Source organism: Hydractinia symbiolongicarpus, chromosome 11, assembly GCF_029227915.1.
Source record: "Hydractinia symbiolongicarpus strain clone_291-10 chromosome 11, HSymV2.1, whole genome shotgun sequence".
Lineage (NCBI taxonomy): Eukaryota > Metazoa > Cnidaria > Hydrozoa > Anthoathecata > Hydractiniidae > Hydractinia > Hydractinia symbiolongicarpus.
The window spans coordinates 7565297-7583786 of record NC_079885.1 but is presented as its reverse complement, the minus strand read 5'-3'; the positions used below and the strand labels follow the sequence as shown (position 1 = coordinate 7583786).

General features: G+C 34.0%; 2 protein-coding genes across 2 annotated transcripts; one reads left to right on the top strand and one right to left on the bottom strand.

The window, feature by feature from the left end:
• The first annotated feature begins 345 nt into the window (after nucleotides 1-345).
• On the top strand, nucleotides 346-4852 carry LOC130614592 (thyroid peroxidase-like). The gene is made up of 5 exons (XM_057436021.1): nucleotides 346-560; nucleotides 798-968; nucleotides 1958-2180; nucleotides 2641-2855; nucleotides 3524-4852. The coding sequence occupies exons 1-5, from the start codon at nucleotides 512-514 to the stop codon at nucleotides 4609-4611; spliced, it is 1746 nt and encodes a 581-aa protein (XP_057292004.1). The 5' UTR covers nucleotides 346-511; the 3' UTR covers nucleotides 4612-4852.
• A 487-nt stretch (nucleotides 4853-5339) lies between these two features.
• On the bottom strand, nucleotides 5340-17741 carry LOC130614596 (trimethyllysine dioxygenase, mitochondrial-like). The gene is made up of 13 exons (XM_057436031.1): nucleotides 17576-17741; nucleotides 15640-15870; nucleotides 14869-14950; nucleotides 14683-14743; nucleotides 13525-13609; nucleotides 12179-12248; nucleotides 11872-11916; nucleotides 11325-11372; nucleotides 10529-10698; nucleotides 9966-10116; nucleotides 9034-9110; nucleotides 7265-7426; nucleotides 5340-7018 (listed from the first exon to the last, which is right to left on the bottom strand). The coding sequence occupies exons 2-13, from the start codon at nucleotides 15828-15830 to the stop codon at nucleotides 6910-6912; spliced, it is 1251 nt and encodes a 416-aa protein (XP_057292014.1). The 5' UTR covers nucleotides 15831-15870; nucleotides 17576-17741; the 3' UTR covers nucleotides 5340-6909.
• Between the last annotated feature and the right edge of the window lie 749 nt (nucleotides 17742-18490).

Here is an 18490-nt window from a genome sequence, read left to right as displayed (position 1 = left end):
TGTTATGAATTTAAATAATCCAGTAAACACGAAAGAGTTTCAGTAATATGATCAATGCGTTAAGCTTGTAAAGAAGATGAATGTCATGTTTGCTTTCTATCGAGTTTTAATTTTTTTAACCCCCACCGTCGTCTGTTACCATAGTTATGACGGTTGCTATTAACAAAATTTAAAAATAAGATCGATTTATTTAAAATATGTCATCGCGAATAGTGACAAGAGGAAATTATCAATATTCCTTGAGAAAATTAGCGCTAATTGCTTATTACATAAGTGAAAGAGATCACAGAAAACATGTGGTTTTATCTCAACTTCGTTTCCAGTCTTTTTTAATTTCTTTTTATTAAGCACCAAAAAACAATGGGCACGAAGCTGGTAGCATTGATAATTATTGTTAAAGATTGTAAAATGTTTTTTTATTGTGTGGGTGGCTGGATTAGTATAAGAGACACTTGTATGTTTCTTTCAGATTCGTTGGTACGTTGAGAAGAAAGGTAACAGTGGTGACAATATGGAAATGTTATTTTGTTTTGTGTTCGTCTCAATCGTCCCATTAACTGGTAAGAATAATGCTAGCTTTAAAAAGAGACCTATTTTTTAGAGGTTATACCATGCCTGTATCTTCGAGGATTTTTTGTCTTGATCAATTCCTCGTTCAAGTTCGAAGTTTTGAAAATTATTAAGATACATCGAGAGCATTTTATTTCTATGTTTTATTTCTATAATGTAATTTGCGATAGCTATAAAAAATTTAATCTATTTTTACAAAAGATCAACAAGGTTATATCTGTTTTTAGCATCAACGTTTTCACCTGGAAACACTTACAGTAACTGCGACCCCGTCATCAAATGCACAACATGTCGAGGATACTACAGAAAATCTTCCTTCCGAACTATTGATGGAACGTGTAACAATTTGAGGAGAAAGACACAAGGAGCTGCTCACACTTTCTTAGGAAGATTACTACGTAGGATATGTTTTGTTTATTTGTTTGTTTTTTTACTTTCTTTATTATTAAATACCTTTCAGAAATTTCCATACACTGACGGGAATTTAGTTTAGTCAATTTCCGCGCCAAAAATAGGAATAGGATTGTTTACCGTGTTTATGACAAAACCATTCACGCACAGAGAGTACTTTTTACTACATCTCCAAGTTGTATAAAAGAGTCTTCAAATAAAAGCACATTAAACAATATACCAAAATATCGGGGCGTACTGTTCCTTAAAATACCCCTGACTACAAACAAATTTATTAGTAATAAATAAGGGTTGTAGCTTGTTATATAACGCTCATTAAAACACGTGCTCCTTTGATAAGTAGGTAGTTATTTAAAAGAATGTTAAGGCTAGTACTTTATGTTGCAGGCCGTGGCTTTTTTATCTTTTTGAAGTCTAATTGTATTAGATTAAATAATTATAATTAATCACGTGGAAGTCCAAAAGTACATTTTCCTGCATGTTCCGCGTTACGTAAACTTTAATTTCATAAGCGACTTTTCAATCATACACAGAAAGCGATCTTTCGACAGCCTTTTTCCGAAAGGGTTTTTTCGAACGGCCTTACACCGACCGCAATTTTACATGCTCGCGTGGAAGGGTGAAATCGTCGGTTGCACTTTGTTCGTTCCGTATTAGCAACCCGAAATCCACAAAGGATAAAATTTGTCACTGGTCCTTGTTGGTGCTATTGTCTATATGTTGCTAAGCAACGGCTAAACTCTTCCTGGGTATAAGGATATTCCCTGCACTGCATTACAAGAGCAAATATCAAGACTAATCACGTACCTAATTTTTAAAGCCACATCTTGTCACAAACGTTGTGTGTAGAGATAAAACTCCTCGCCACGGTTTTATTGCCCTGATTTTTTTATTGACATCGCAAAGTCGTAGCAAAGTGTATTGTTGACAGTTTGTTAACTATAAAATTAATTTTGTTCTCTTTTTCCTATTCCAGCTCCTGATTATTATGATCCGAAAAGGCTGGATACACCACGTGGTTTTCCTGGCACGACTCCCTCTGTTCCAACAGCTCACGAAGTTTCCCGTGCTGTGTTTGGTGTGCAATATCGAAACAAACAGCATGCTAAAGGATTGTCAAGTTTGTTTATGGGTTTTGGACAGTTTGTTGATCATGACTTTGCCCTTACACCACATGCATCGTGCAACGTGTCTGCTGGGTATATTTACCTATATTTCTAACAAAACATTCTTTAATAAGTCAAACCATAGATATATTGTTTCATTTACAGTCAATCTCAAGTGAATTCTTAATTTCTATAACCATATAAAACTATATTTCCTTCATCTTCTATTGCTTCGCTTTGCTATACAATATTTTTCTAGTAAAAGTCGTAACTGACTGTTGTCCAACGAGTTAATTCAATTTTTTTAGAAAAACGGAGAAAAATATAGATCAGCGTATAGAAGTTTGTTTTGAAAGTACGGTTGGGGGGTTATATAGTGACTAACGAAGGCATGTTTAACCACAGTTGAGGCCCCCCTAGAAATGTTTGTAATTTCAAACCACCAGACTGCTAAAACACTATTAAAATTCTATTGCTGTCGCCTTCCCCCGTTTCGTCGGCCCTTTCAACAATCAGTTCATTTCGTATAATCACTTTATTCATTTCATTTTAGATGCGGATCACTCGATGCATTCAAATATCCATGTTTCCCAATTAAATTTTCAAACAGTGGTTCAAGGTGCACTTCATTTGGCCGTTCTTTTCCAGTTTGTCAGGGCAACAGTAAGAAAAAGAGGGACTTTCCAAATGTATTATCTTCGTACCTTGACCTGTCGCAAGTTTACAGCAATGAATTCAAGGTTCATCAAAGCTTGAGAAAATTAGACGGTAAGCGCCCAATTTCTCACCTACTTGGGGACATGCGTACTTTGAGAATCCCTTCCGTCTTACTTTCGCGCCAAAATGCATTTTCTAGTAACGACCTAGCGTTAATAGGCCGTAGAAAGGGTGCTTCTAACAAGCCGACTTTGGAATCCACTTCGAAAAAAATGGAAGAAAATAATGCTTTGATAACCGGGTCTGTGTCAATCTGCCTTTATGAAAGCATTTCTCGGATTACGAAATGTCTCAAAAAGCACTACTCGGGTTACGAAATTTCTCGAAAGCACTTCTCGGGTTAAAGATCTCTCGAAAGCACTCCCGGTGTTTATACAAACAAATTTTGCATGTTTTATTGCATACTTATGTTAGTGCACTAATGAAAAACTCAAGTATCAGGAAAAAATGTTATTTCCCTATTAGGTACTCCCTAGTTATGATTTTTCTACACCAGGCTAAACTTCTACTTACTACTTTTTTAGCTTTTCTAAACAATCATGCTGCATTTTGCCTACAGAATTTGCTTTTAGAAAATGACATTGGCTAATTTTTCTATACTTTACTTTGATGAGTAATGTTACCGCGGGAAATAATATTAACGCATGATCTTTAAATATAAGCTTCTTTTTTGCAGCAGTAAATGGAACATTTTTAGCAATCATATCTTTCGCCTTTAGGAAGTGGAGAATTGAAAATGACGTCATCAAATCTTCTCCCAATTGCTGTCCCTGCATCAGCATCATCATGTCGCAATCCAGCTGGCTGTTCTCTTGTTGGCGATGAAAGGGGAGACGAAAATATTGTGTTAAGTGCTATGCACACCCTCTTCGCTCGACATCATAACATCATAGCGAGAGCTCTAAAAAGACGCCACAGACGATGGAACGAACATAAGTTGTTTGAGACAGCAAGGAAGATAAACATTGCAGTGTATCAGAAGATCGTTTATAACGAGTTCGTATCTGTTTTAGGTACTGTTGAGAGATATAGAGGGTACAAGCCATACGTTGATGCAAGTATAGTGGCTGTATTCTCAACAGCTGCGTTCAGATTTGGACACAGCCTTGTTCCAAATTCATGGGCCATGCTGGATAAAAGCTTTAACAAAGCCATGGATGACATTTCCCTACAAGCTTCGTTTTTCAACACTACGTCACTTCGCACGCATGGAATCGAACCCATTGTTTACGGATTATGTGCCAACCAATCACAAGTCGTCGATACAAAATTTGCGTCTGGATTGGTCCGAAAGCTTTTTGTGCCCGTTGGTCACCATGGATACTCAGATCTTGCCGCTTTGAATATACAAAGAGGGCGCGATCACGGTATTCGCACGTACGGTCATTGGAGACGATTATGTAGATTGAAGACCTTAAATACATGGAAGGACCTTATTGGGTTGATCCCAGCATCCGTTATAAAGGCCTTCAAGAAGCTTTACAAGCGCCCACATGATATCGACCTATTCGCTGCTGGCATTGCAGAAAAACACGTGCGTGGTAAAGTCCTGGGTGAAACATTTCACTGCATTGTAACAAACCAGTTCGAAAGATTACGGAACGGAGATCGGTTTTATTATGAACGACCGGGTGTTTTTACTTGGGCACAAAGAAGGAGTATCAATAGGATGACAATGGCGAAGGTTTTGTGTAATACCTTAAATGGTGTAGTTTCGATGCAGCGAAAAGCATTGGAGGCGTTTATTCCAGGCTCTAAGCGTCCTGAATGCACATCAATACCAGGATTAGACATGAGACTTTGGTGAAATGGTTACATGAACTTCGGGAACAAACTTGTGTAGGTTCAAAACAGAGTTCTTTGATAAATAAAAAACAATTCTATTGATTATAAAAACTGTACAAAAATGATAAAGAGAAATTATAAATTTAAGTTTCACCATTGATATGTCGGCTGGACGATATACAGTGTGGATAACATAGTACGTTTATTTTTTTTCAATTGTAGTTATTTTGTTAAAAGAAAGAGAAAAAGTCAAATAAACATAATTTTAAAACCGTCCTTTTCAGCCAATTTTAAAGATCTTCCCTTAAAGCATTAGATTACGTCTCTGGGGACAAGGTTGCTACATCCCAGGACATGTTATTTAAATAATTTTTTTGTCTTTTTTAAAAATCGATAAACGCAAAACTCCTAGCAGAATAAGTAAGGCTACGAAAGGTTTATTTTGGCAGTGAATAGGCCTCAAATCCTTGTTTTTACAGCGTCTGTGAAAGTTCGTGGATACGGCAACATAGGACACGCTGACGTGAGCATCGTTTACGAGTAAATGTGGCTCAAGCTCCAAGTGTTTGCATGCTTTATATCATTTTTATGCTTTTAGAAGCGATTTACACACTACTTTATTGCAAGAAAATTCAGCGGTATGGAATAATTTTTTTTCCCTTTTAATTTCGCTGTTCTATCAAATATTAGAGCTGGGAAAATAAGTTAAGAATTTTAATAGAGGGTGACTTAAGTTTTTCAAGGGTGCCAAAAAAGTTAATTTTTCTACGGGCCTATTTTAATTTTTATGCTCAACCGACTAGTTTTAAGATTAGCTAATGCAGTAGAAAGCAACCTCGTTCCCAGTGCCTGTTGTCTCTTTTTTATATGGGGAGAACGAGACGAACATGTTCTTTTCGCCGTCCCGGGGTCAGTAAAATTACAAGATGCCGAGGTTAAGTAGAGAGGTAAAGGAGTAACATTTCAGGGTTCGCACTCATTTTTTAAGGATATTTAGGAGTGTTTCAACGGTTTTTTTAAAGAAATTCTTACGATCAGCTAGGAAAACACGTACACAAAATTTGACTTTAATATTGTGAAATTTATTTTACAAAAGAAAATCCTTTATATAAGTTGAGTTTCTCCAAAAAAAACAACAGGAAATTTTGGGATTTTTAGAAGTGTGCGAACACTGCATTTTTTGTTCCTTATCCGTATTGGTGACTAAACTTCCCCTTACCTAAACCCAGCTTTCTCCCCGAGAATATATATCTTATGTCCGATATTGTAATCCGTCGCAAACTAGGTTAATTCCGTAATGTCATTTTGAATTAATTTTACGGTTAATAAACGCTCCAAAGCTACATATACAAAAGCCAAACAAGCAAATCAACCATTCGGTTGAAAGAACATCTTAAAGGAAATATTTCACCTAGTTTTGAAAACGTTTTCTTCAAATTTCTAAAATAAATTCTACACACCAATCAAGCTAACTCAAAAACAAACAAGCAAACAAACAAACAAACACACAAACACACAAAAGGTCGTTCCAGATATTCGAGTCAAATGCATCAGGAGCTTATGGTTTGGAATCAACCACCAAATTAAAAAGTTCATTTGAAGAAAAAGAGTAGAAAACATTCATGCTTCGAGTACCTTCTATCCCCACGTCGGTTCCTAATTCACGAAACTATTAACAAGCTTAGAAGAACTGCAGAAACAACGAAATATGTATGAAAAAATGTTGGATAGGTTTATTCTGAAAAAAAATATATATAAAAATATATCATTGTATGAAATAAAAATTTTTATTTGTTAAAATCGTAAAAAATATATTAAAATATAAATTATTCTGTTATAATGTTGTGTTTTTAAAACTGTAATAAAGTTTTCTAATTTATCTTAAAAATTAGGAAAATAAGCGCCCTAAAGCTACCCACATACAGAAACCGAAAAATCAGGTCAAAAAAAATAAGTTTATATTCTGACCACTGTATACTATCAAAGTTTTTATTTATAAGAATCGTAAAAAATATATTACTCTGCAATAATGTGTTTTAAAAAGTATAATAAACTTTTTTATTGAAAATTTAGAAAACTAAAAACGAAGGTTGCAACACCAACCCACCCCCTCCTTTGTTCTCCCCCACCCCCTTATCCTTTGTTCATTAAAAAATTCTTGCTCCATTGTCTTTGACAACAATAATACCGTGACACGTGGATTTACTCAAAAATCTTTCTTTTTTATTAAACCTGTCCTACAGGTCGACCTTAAAACTGTTGTGATAATATTTTTATATATTATGCGTTTTTTAATTAAACTGTAATAAAGCTCTTGATATTAATATTTTTCCCGCAAAGCTCTCAATTTACCTGAAACATCGTCCATACACATATAACAAGTAGCCATCGTTCTTGAACCAGTGAATGAAGATCGTCCGTGTAAAACTCTATGAGATAAAATGAAAATACGATCCCGTGTCTACTAGCTACAACATGAATGTACAATTCGGCTCTAAAAAGGTCGACAAAACGCCGCAGTTCCCAGCAACACATACCAAGGTAGCCTCTTCATTTTTTCAAAATTTGAGAAGAAATGAAGTAAAATATCAATTTTTTAGTATTTTCTGAGGAGAATTAAAGAAAGTTTGCAATTCGTAGAAGATTTGAGAAGGTGTGGAACGAAATGTTCTTACCTCCAGTTGTTAATAACAATCAGATTTCCCGGCGTCAATTTAAACCAGAGTTCGTTTTCCGGATTCTTTATAATAGACATGAAGCTATACAGAGATTTGTAAAACTTTTCAACGTCGTCGTACGACATACACGTCAACACGTCGCGGTCGTAGTTGTTTATTCTAAGAGAAACAACAAAATAAATATATAAATGATCCTACGATTCGAAAACCTAGAGACAAGCAGTATTAACGACAAGGACAAATACAAGAAGACGACGTTATAACGACAAAAACAACGACGATATAAAGAAGACAATAACGACGATAAACAGACAGCAATGACGATACGAAGACTACAATGACGACAATACGGCGACAACAAAGACGACGACAACAGCGGATGGTTAGCAGGGCAGGACATACACGCTAAAGTTAAATCAGGAGCGTAAATGTAATGGGGAACAGTTCAGAACCAAACATGATAACGACCTATTGTGTTCTTTCTTATGTCCTTTTGTTTTTTAAAAGATCAGAACTATGTTGTGTTTGTAGTTTGCTGGGTGTGTATCTTGTCTTGATATGGTGGTTTTCAAAGTGGTTTAGTAGGATTTTTATTTTTTCGAACTTTATTAGTATTAATTAAATATTTATTCATTTTCTGTTCCCACATTTGCCCACTTGCTGTTCATCTTGTTTATGTTGTGTTTATGGAAAGTTATTATTCCTGTCTCTGGTATGGGCGGGGTTTTTTTTGTTTTGTTTTATAATTAATGTTCTTCTTGTGTCTGTTTACTAAGTAAGGTTGTATTTTATTTAGTGTTTACGGACAAACATACATCTTTGTTTTACTATGTGCTAAGTCTATTCCGGTTTGGACCAAACTTAGCCACACTGGTTTGCGCTGAGACAGAATTGGGACAGTTTTTCAGGCGTCTTGCACTGCTAACAGGCCCTGGAATTGGTTCGCTAAATGTTCTGCATAATAAAACAATAATCAGTCGGAGATAGTCACTACTAAACATTTATTTAATAATTATAAAAGACGAGTTGAGCCGTTTTGTAATCACCTTATAGGTCTTGTAACTAGGTGAATTAGAATCAAAGAATAGGAATGGCCTCCACTTAAGTTTGAAAAAGTATGTTAAGATCCATCAATGGACAGATCTTGCCATTTGACACACAGGGATCTTCGCCAAGCATATTCCCTTGTTGATGCTTTAATCCATCGCCCGCTGAGTTTGTCACGTTTTGTCATGAAATACTAAAACAATTTTTTTTGTTGAAGCAAAAAAAAAAAAGTCAGAAATTCTTGTATCGGGAACAGCAAAACCATGGCGAGCAAAATATCCAAACACACTTTCGATGCAACTTTTTCTTTGTTTTGTTTATATTGCGAGACTACCATTTTTGAAAATAAAGGGGGCAACATGCACAACAGTGTACAGGGTTCTTAGAATATAAAACCCGGTTTATAGCAAACTGAATCATGAAAAATTTTAGGAACTATGGAATTATTTTGTTTCTAATCATTTTGCTAGCCATTGGTAAATAATTTTTAAACATAGACAGCAATATTAATGATGCTGTTATTAACAAGCGCGTAAAGAATATGCTAAATAGGATTGCAATTCCCCCTGCTCTCTTTTCTACTGAAAATAAACTTTGCTCAAAACCTTTTATGAAACTTTAGGAATTAAAATTCGTTTTGATTAAATTAAAAAAATCTGTGGGTCCTTATTTTTGTGCTTTTTTTATTAAGATGAGAAAAAAAGATAAGTTTGGCATACCTGACTTGACAGATCTCCTTCGTGGATGGATCAATTTTTATCATCGTATCCAATATTTTGTTGTAATTGCCAGGTTCCTGTACAAACCAAAAACATTTTTCTCACATGGTTTAGTAGTGGTAAAAAGCAGGTTTTTAGAGCACATTATCGCTTCATTATCGGTTTGTTTTACGTCAGCTGTTACTTTGCAGGGCTCTTTTCACATACGAGCTCTTATTGGTGTTAAAGAACCATTTGCCATTAGTTGGTACTACCTAATTCTTGGTTTATTGCAGTAAAGTGATTTATCTTCATGACAGTGGACTAAATTAGTGTCGCCGCAAAATAGAAGCATTTATAGAGACACATCTTTTCTACGCTACTTTGCGAAGTGTCGAAAAGTGTCAAAAAAATCACATATAAATCGACTGACTAAACTAACTAATACACAGATCAATTATTGACCACGCGCAAGAGCTATGGTAATTTCTCCTAATTTCCATACGCTGTGGCTAGCAAAGGAGTCAAATCTTTTTTCACCTCCTTGGCAGCCGCTGCAAATGATTTTAATTGTAAAACAAAAAATACCTGGCGCAATGCAATGAACAACTACAACAAGCAAAATTGAAAACTTTGTTAACTATTCTAAAGCTTTGGTGCTTACGATACACCATCTAGAATTTCTCATTTTAAACTGTTGTATTTCGTTTCGTCGACTTTTACTTCTCTACACGTTTCCTGTTTGATATATGTTGGGACGTCGTAGCGTCACAACGTAAAATCTAAATGTGTCGTATTAGTGTTTATTAATTTGGCAATTCATTTGTCACCCAATTACACAAAAAAATTTACTCAGTGAATTCGCGCTAAGCGTAAACACACTGTAAAGGATAATGGTTGTTTCTCGGACAACAAACGACAAACGCGATATACTCAGTGATGACAAAACTTACGTAATATTGCGCTGGTAGTGCTTTAGAGCACAGAAACTCAAACGATTCAGGATCACACTCCTTTAGTTTGTAAGCAGCACCAATACCATCCACGAGAAGTGTCTCTCCTCCCTCACCACCTGTATGTTGGTGGCAATGAAACAACTGCAACCTAACAAAATTTTTACTTCTGTTGTAAAGTTTAGATTTTAACCCCGTTCCTAATCATTCATTCATTTATTCAGTCTTCTTTTTATTTACCAGTTGTATATTTTGCAGGTGTCACGAAAGCTAATATTGGGGAATTAAAAAGAAAAAGGCTTAAAGTTACTTTTACGGAACTCTGATATTTTAATTCAGAAAGAGTGACTTGTCCAGTAGGGTGTGGTACTAAGGCTACAATTGTGGATAAATCTGTAGTTTCAGCCTATTTAGGCCTGCACTAAAAACACTTGCAGCACGAAAAATGCAACAAATTGTTCATCATGTGAGAAAGCGTATATTAGAATCTGCAAATGTTGTGCTTAAATGATCGAGACAGATGTTTCAACCTAGAATGAAAACGTCAACAAGTCTTTACTTACCCAGGTGCATCTGAAAAGTATGTGCCATCAGTATGACCGTTCAATAAAACGTTAAGATATGAGGTATCGAAGTGTTCTAGCTGATCAAGCGAAATGTTAGAAAATTCAACTACACCACCATAAAACGTGTGCTTGACTGGTCCAATCGTATCGCATACATCTCGCATCCCCTGTGAAAAGAAATATTTCTCTTTTAATCTGTTTATTCCATTGCTGATCAAAGACGTAATATATGAAGACACCATAGGCAATGTCCGTGCAGTGCTATATGATACCTAAAGCAATGTGCACACATTGCAGATGAATATCTGCTTGAAACTCATAGTAAGGCACACATTTTGAAATTTGACAAGAGGGGTTATACCGACGTTAGCAGCAACTAACTGAATAAGAAGATTCTAAATCTGCTGTCAACACTGACAAGTTCATAATGCACATGAAAGTGCATTTAAAACTACTTTCAGAAGTTGCTTTTTTGTCCCAATAAAATTTTATCAAAATTGTGGCCCGGTTATGATGCTCATTTTATTAAAACAATTAACACATGAAAATTAATTGCTCACTTATCAGGGTTTGCAGTCAGCACTGTTGTTAAATGATTTCTTTTTGCAAGTATTGACATTAAACCATAGTTATTTCCATTGTTTTCTAGACATCTTTCTTCATTAACCTATGCCGTGACGTGACAGAGCATGCTACCACAGCTGGTCGCTGACTAATACTGTTGGCGATCGAAAAATAAAATATAAACCCTCGCCTAACAACTTTACACAAAAATAACCTCAGGAAGATTCACCTTTACAGTTGTAGGAGTTTCTGAAACGAAGCCAAAACCATACTTTGTCTAGGAGGAAGAAATATAAATATATACATGCAATATGTACCTAGAACACGCATATATAATTTTAGCACTCTTGTAAGAACCATAAGTAACACTAATTGTGAAGGTTCATCTGTGAAAAAGTTATAGTAAGCAACAAATAAAAATTTATATCTAAACACATATCTCTTGTTTTCTCAGAAGACAGTTAATATAGACAGTATAAGCAAAAAAAAGAAATATGGATATCGAAAGGGTCAAACCGGATTTTTTTTCTTCTCAAAATATCCTTCGCCACACCCCACACACAAAATACAATTAGGTTACCAAGAGTAGTGATAACACTTGTAGCTTTTTTTATACAGAATTAGATTGTGCGGCGTTGGAATGGAGTTCTCATCGCATTCGCAACTCAACTTCAAAACATGATTTCAGAACCTGATATCACTTTTAAAAATAAATAAAATAAATAGAATACAAATCAGGTTTGACCCTCGTCTTCCATATCTAACTCACAGCTTACAATTGTTTCAAGCAACTTTAAAACTTCGGTATCTTCTGTTAACAACTATGATAAAAAAGGAAAATTAATAACTTGCTAAAATAAATTTTTCTTTCTCAGTTTTTCAGTTGTTTTAAATGTTCTGGAGAATGAGAAAAAGTATAACTAGACAGAAATATTTTTGGAAATAATCATAATTTAAGGTTTTTTCTCTAGAGAACAATGGGTTTTGAAGTTTTCCAGATAGCTGGCAAACACCCTTTAACAAAAATTTGTGTAATTTGGAGAATAACTTGATGATTTTGATGTGTGAAAACATTTAACAAACCTTTGTGTAATTTACAGTTGGTGGCATGTTAACCTTCAATTCACTACCCCAGAAATATTGATCAACTTCACTAAAAAGAATACATAAATCGTAAAACGTAAGTCTTCCATTATCTGCATTGTTAATAACAGAGATAGCATTTCACTGATTGATAAAGTGCTATATTGATAGCCATTATGTAATGGCTTTCTGCTGTGACTACTCCAGTATCTGGTTTAATATTGAATCAGCATCCATAACTTAAAAAAGAGTATGAAAGTTAAGTAAACACAAACTTAGAAAGAAACACTATACTTTTATTAAAACTGAAATAAACCACTACATATGGCATGTAAAATGTAAGTTACAAATTAAAACGGCTACAAAATGCCAGACCACATTTGCCATATTTCACACATGCCACATTTTTATATACATTATCTACATAGATACATTATCTCCATAGATACATTATCTTTCAGTATTATTCAGTATTCTTTTTTAGTGGTAAAAGAAGCTATACAGTCTGAAAAATATAATTAGTATATAACAGTAGAAATAAAAGTTTGTTTTGATGAGAAAGCAAAGACAACACGAGGGACTGTATTTGTTAAAAATATTATTCTTAATAGCTAAGAATGAAGTGGTTAACACCTCTAAAAAGTTTAATTTGGTATGTTTTTGTGCAGAATTTAGAAGAAAATAATTTTCTTTTACCGGAAAACTTGGTTTAAAATCAAGGTAAGTGCTAAGGTAAATTACATCAAATATTTGCAAAGAACCTTTCTGTCGTATTATTTGGGTATACAATATGAAATCAAAGAAATCTTTTTTTCCTCATTATTTTTGTCTACCCCAACATCAGCTCAACTTTTGTGTAAGTCACCAAAATAAAAAATCAACAGCTTTTTTTGTAGTCCTCTTTGACAAATTTAACTTAGACAGAATAATAAGAAGGAAAAATTGTAAAACAGGGCATTAATAATAAAGCGTGCACAAGTTAAAGAAAAAAACAGTTGTTTAAAATGGTGCCAAAAATAATTCTAAAAATTGTGAATGACATGAATGACAACAAGTGAAAATATTTTAGTTTAAATTGAAAACAAATCTATGGAAAAATAGGAAAAAAGGAAAACTATAAAGTTATTTTTTACAAGATTTAATTTGTTTACAAGGTTTAAATGTCAATAAGTTGAAAACTCTATTTGCTAGATATGCTTTGGGTTTAAATGTATGATAAATGTTGCTTGATATAACTTTGTACTCAAAGGTGCAATGATTGATAAAAAACGAGATTAAACAAAAATAATATTGTTAGAGGTGGGTGATGACTTTTGAGCTGTAAACAGAATATAAAATAATCTTACTTTAACAAAATGGAGCTGTAGGTTTGACCATAATGATGTTTTTGTAACCACGATCCTTCATATGTTGTGACATGATCATCTTTCCCTAGGGAAAGTTTAAAATTTACGTCTGCAAACAAATTTTTTAATAAACAGCCTAAATACTAGACAAAATCTTTGTTAAGATCATAACATTGCAACTAAATAACATGTTTAAACTATAGTATCTTTTGAGTACTGACCATTGCCATGTGTCGCATGCTTCATTTTTGCAATGCACAATAAACACAATGTTCCCAGACCAGTTTTGAAGTGTTTTTGCTCTGTTATAGGTAAAGATTTTTTAACATATTTATATCAATGGTCCAATGGCAGAAAATTTGTCAATAAGTTATTGCTCACATCACTATCGTTAGATGACACAGCTTCTACAATTTTTTTTGACTAGCACTTGCTTGGTAGAAGCATTTTTGTGTCAATTTTCTTTTTTGCTTGGGAGTCAAAAAATTTTATTTTAGATTTCACTTTTTTGATGTTGTAAAAACTTGACAATGATAGGACATTTTAATTTACTGTTGACTGATTGTAATGTATTTCACTGTAAAACACATTCACTTCAGAAGACAAAATAAAAAAAGAAAGAAAGAATATCCTTATGGGAAGTGTCAGAGAAAAACTTTAAAAGAATCTTTTAACTACATACAAAAATCAGTTTCCTCTTGGAGGCTGCTATCATTGTAACCTTGAACTTAATTGAGTAGTAACATTTAATACTGTAGATGATTATGTGTGAACAAATATTTGATCTTTCTCACATATAGCAAAAAGTAATTTAGGACAATTTAAACTTGATTTTTTAAAAACATATTCACGTAAATAAAATGCTCATATTTATTTATCTATTTCCTATAAAAAAGGAAAATTAAAGAAAAAACAACAATTTTCCCAACTATGCCTGGTTTTTAGAAAAAATTGGTTATAATATTTCTTTTACCCTTTTTTACTTGAAGTATAGGCAATAAATTTTGCCAAAGTGGTATTAATTGCATGTTATATATATTTTTTTCTCTTTTGCTCAAGTACATACATGCACATTCAAAATAATTTCTACCTGTATATATTTCTTACTGTACGTTTGGCATACATACAGTGGTTATAATCTTTGAATATGCAACTTACATATTATTTGAAGTTTATCATCCAGTTTTCCAACACTTTTAGGTTGTATATCCACAGGAATCTAAAATAAAAGCCAATTAATTCCCATTTTGACAGGTTGACAGGCACAAGTGATAAAACTATTTTTGTTTAGAATATTTTGTCATTCATAAGTTAAAATCAAAACAGTGAAGTGTACTTTCTTACAATGTTTTCAACTTCTCGTTGATTTGTAGCAGCATTAAAGCATTTTTTGCATCTGCAATGATCTCGCAACCATACATAATGGCTAGATAAAAATTTGAAATCAAAAAATTAGCAAATCAAATGAAAAAACTATGACGCAATTGATTTCTCCATCCTACATAAAAAAAGCTATAAGCAACTTTGTTTTGCAGGTGTTTCGATGGATTTATTGGGCATAATTTTTAAATTTTTTTAAAGGTTTTTAAATTTGAATTAAATCAAGTCAATTATATTCTTGAAATGGAGGAACATTTTTTTTATGCATTAAGTATTGCACAATACTTGTTTTTTCTCTGTGATCTACTTTAGGAATGATTGAGATATTTTTTTTTACTGTGACCCTCCTTCACATTCAAATTTCTATTTTATATATATCGATTTTTTTTATTTTGGTTTTTATTTTGTTTGAATAAATGCTTGTGGTGGAGAAGCAAGATAAATCTGAAGTTTTGTCAAGTTCTTTCATGAATGTAACTAAAACTAATCACTTGATCTTCAAGATATTATGTAATTAGCAGCAAAGCAATGACCTTTCGATAGAAAATCAACGTTTGATACGGCAGCTAATTCAACATATTTTCTTCATTTCTTGAATACCAAGCCAGATTTATCATGTACGATAAAAATAGATCATATGTGGCCTGTGTGCTAGTACCTGCATACTCGAAGCATCCACCCCGTCCATATTGTAGTGTAGTGTTCCAAAACAGAAAACAAATCATGTGTACTCACAAATCATGCTTTGAATTATTATTGAATGTGACAGTCACACTTTTCCCAGATTCTTTTACGTCTACCACATTTCTATGTACTCCAGTACAACTGAGACCTCTTGAGATAACAAAGCTTTCTTTTGTAATCCGACACCCCATTATTGGTCTGGACTGGATGAATAATTTGCTGCAGCTTTTTACTAAATTCATCTTGAACAATCTGCTTATATAGTATCAATGTTTATGAATACTAAAAAAGACATGAAGAATACCTGTATTGTGAAAATAAAAAAGCATTTCCTATATAGCTAGCAGTAACAATGGTATAAACTGTGTCTGGCTATTCATAATCATCACTGTTTTGTTTTTATTGCTATGATAAAGCAATATGATGGACAAAAAATTTTGTTTCATGCATCTATAACAAAACAGCACAACTATATATACAAGTGCTTAATTAGTAACTTCTAGCAGTCCTATTTATGGGGAGTTTAGACCATTTACGGCATGACTATAGATGCCTGGTGAGTACCAATTAGTACCAATTAACAAAGACAAACAAATTCCTGAATAAAACAAATCACAAAAATAAATTGCATTTAAAAATTTTAAAATATAACTTTTTTTGCGCTTGGCAATGGAATTCATGTAGTACATCAATGCTTATGATACATTGCAGTGAAATACAGTCAATCCTGTCTTAAACAGCCACAAAAGGGAACCATAAATTTTAGCCATTTTTGGTAGCGGTTATAGACAGAATCTGTCTATAACAAATATCTCTAGTTTTATCTGTTTAAGGCAGCTTTTTTAAGTTACAGTTGGCGGAGACAAATGTTAATTGCTTTAGTTTGAAATCATGTTTAAAATGAAAAGAATTGAATGACTTATTTCTTCTTACTGGCACCCTTATGCTTATCCTGTATTCATATTTTGTTCTGTATCTCCATCAGATAATTTTGTACACCCTTGTAAGTTATGTCTTTAGACTCAACAACAATAATAGTTTAGGGAAGGAGGGAGGGATTAACGTTGCCCCCAAAAGATGGTTCACAGAAAGGATCGATTATATCATTAAAGAAATATCCACAACACCTTTGTGGCGCAGATTAGTGATTATAGCTCTCGTACTCTGTGCGGGAGACTGGGGTTCGATTTTTCTTGATGACGATTTAACATGGGTGAGTGAATGTTACCATAGCCCTGGGTTAACCCAAGCCATATGAGGGAAATTGGGGAGATGGCTCCATGTGTGGGCTGTTGGATGTTGCCGGGAGTTGTCTAGTAGAGCGCAGGCCCTAATTGGGTCTGCGTATGGCTCAAAATGAGCATTAAATACTCTAGGACTCTCCATCTAAGCCATGGCCCCTCCTGGAAATAATAGACAGGGTATATCCCTCGATATTAGTGAGGCTATCGATGTAAAATATGCACATCTATCTACCTCATGGTAAAATCAATGGTATCAAGAAAGAAGATTTAAGGAGCTTCTAATGTTGGCGGTGACCAAGTCAATCTTTTTATTTAATGGAAAATACTAAAGGCAAGTTTATTATGTTGCAATGGGATTACCAACCCTAGCAAATGCGTTCTTTTTTAATTATTAAAGATTTGGCTTAGCCAATGTGGAGTTGAATTCAAACCGAAGTATTATAAACGTTACGTTGATGATATTTTTGTTTTGTTTAATACACCTTTACAATAATTCAATTGTACATGTGTTCCTACGGCTCTAAATCCTTTTACAATATCAGAAAAAAAGGAGGGAAAAAACATGTTTTTATAAGAATTTGTTTGAGACGAAAGCATGTTTTTTCCGTTTTTTAACTTCCTTTATATCAATTTTCTTCAAATATTCAAGTGTACTTTTCATTAAAACAAAACACGGCAAGAAAAGTTACCACGAAAGAACGTGATTTATCCTTAATAAACTCTTATAAAAGTGTGATGTTTACCTCCTTTGATCGCAGAATAAGCTGGAATAGAGTGTTAGTTTTCCTGATTTATTGTGAAGGTACATTCCAAAGATGGTATCCAACCATGTTGAATTCCAGGAGTCTATTTTCGAAGTAGAGGCAGATGACAAACTGTCTTTTTTAGACGTTTGCATTTCTAGAAATAATAACGAATTTTAAAATTGATGCGACTGAAGCGATCGCATTAAGTGAAACACATCATTGTCATAACAAGGTAAACAAAAAGAAACATTATCGAAACATTAATAACCACACTACTATACGTAATTGAATAAAAATAGTATTTTTCTTGACTAAATGACAAAAAAAAACTGGGACAACATAAGCTAGGTAAACATTTCGCAACTGCAACATCACGTGTTTTCCAGTGTAAACAAACTTTCGGCATATCGAAAAAAGCCGGGATGGGGGATGCGGGATGACCTATCAGTATACGGGATGGGGGATGAAGGACGCGGGAAGCGGAATGCGGAAAAAGCACTACTTTTTCAGATCAAAGGCATTTACATTTGTTGCTAGATATTTCAACCTCGCCAAAGGATACATAAAAGTTCAATGTCAAACAATGTCAAGTTGTTTCTTATTACGTTAACTTCAGCAAGCGAAAAAAAAAAAATAAAAAAATCAAGTCATGCATTTGTAACTGTTGTATGTTTGGTAACGGCATGGTCATTATTTTATTTCGATGATTTTTTTGCATCCCGCATCCCGCATCTTGAATCCCGCATCCTGCATCCCGTATTCCGTGTCCCGGTCAGCATCCCGCATCCCGTGTTCCCGGTCATCAGCATCCCGCATGTCCCGCATCCCCCTTTTCCGATATACGCAACAAACTTTCCCGGATTTTAAAGAATTATTAAGAACTGGAGTGGTTACGCTCTATCTCGGATGTAA

What these genes read in the sequence shown, in the direction of transcription:
- LOC130614596 (XM_057436031.1), bottom strand. Translation starts at nt 15,830, where the DNA reads ATGAATTTAGTAAAAAGCTGCAGCAAATTATTCATCCAGTCCAGACCA. An exon ending in TGATAAACTTCAAATAATAT is followed by an intron (nt 13,610 to 14,682) that starts GTAAGTTGCATA and finishes AACTTTCCCTAG; the next exon opens with GGAAAGATGATCATGTCACA. An exon ending in TACAGCTCCATTTTGTTAAA is followed by an intron (nt 12,249 to 13,524) that starts GTAAGATTATTT and finishes TATTCTTTTTAG; the next exon opens with TGAAGTTGATCAATATTTCT.
- LOC130614592 (XM_057436021.1), top strand. Translation starts at nt 512, where the DNA reads ATGGAAATGTTATTTTGTTTTGTGTTCGTCTCAATCGTCCCATTAACT. An exon ending in CTCAATCGTCCCATTAACTG is followed by an intron (nt 561 to 797) that starts GTAAGAATAATG and finishes ATCTGTTTTTAG; the next exon opens with CATCAACGTTTTCACCTGGA. An exon ending in TTTCTTAGGAAGATTACTAC is followed by an intron (nt 969 to 1,957) that starts GTAGGATATGTT and finishes TTCCTATTCCAG; the next exon opens with CTCCTGATTATTATGATCCG.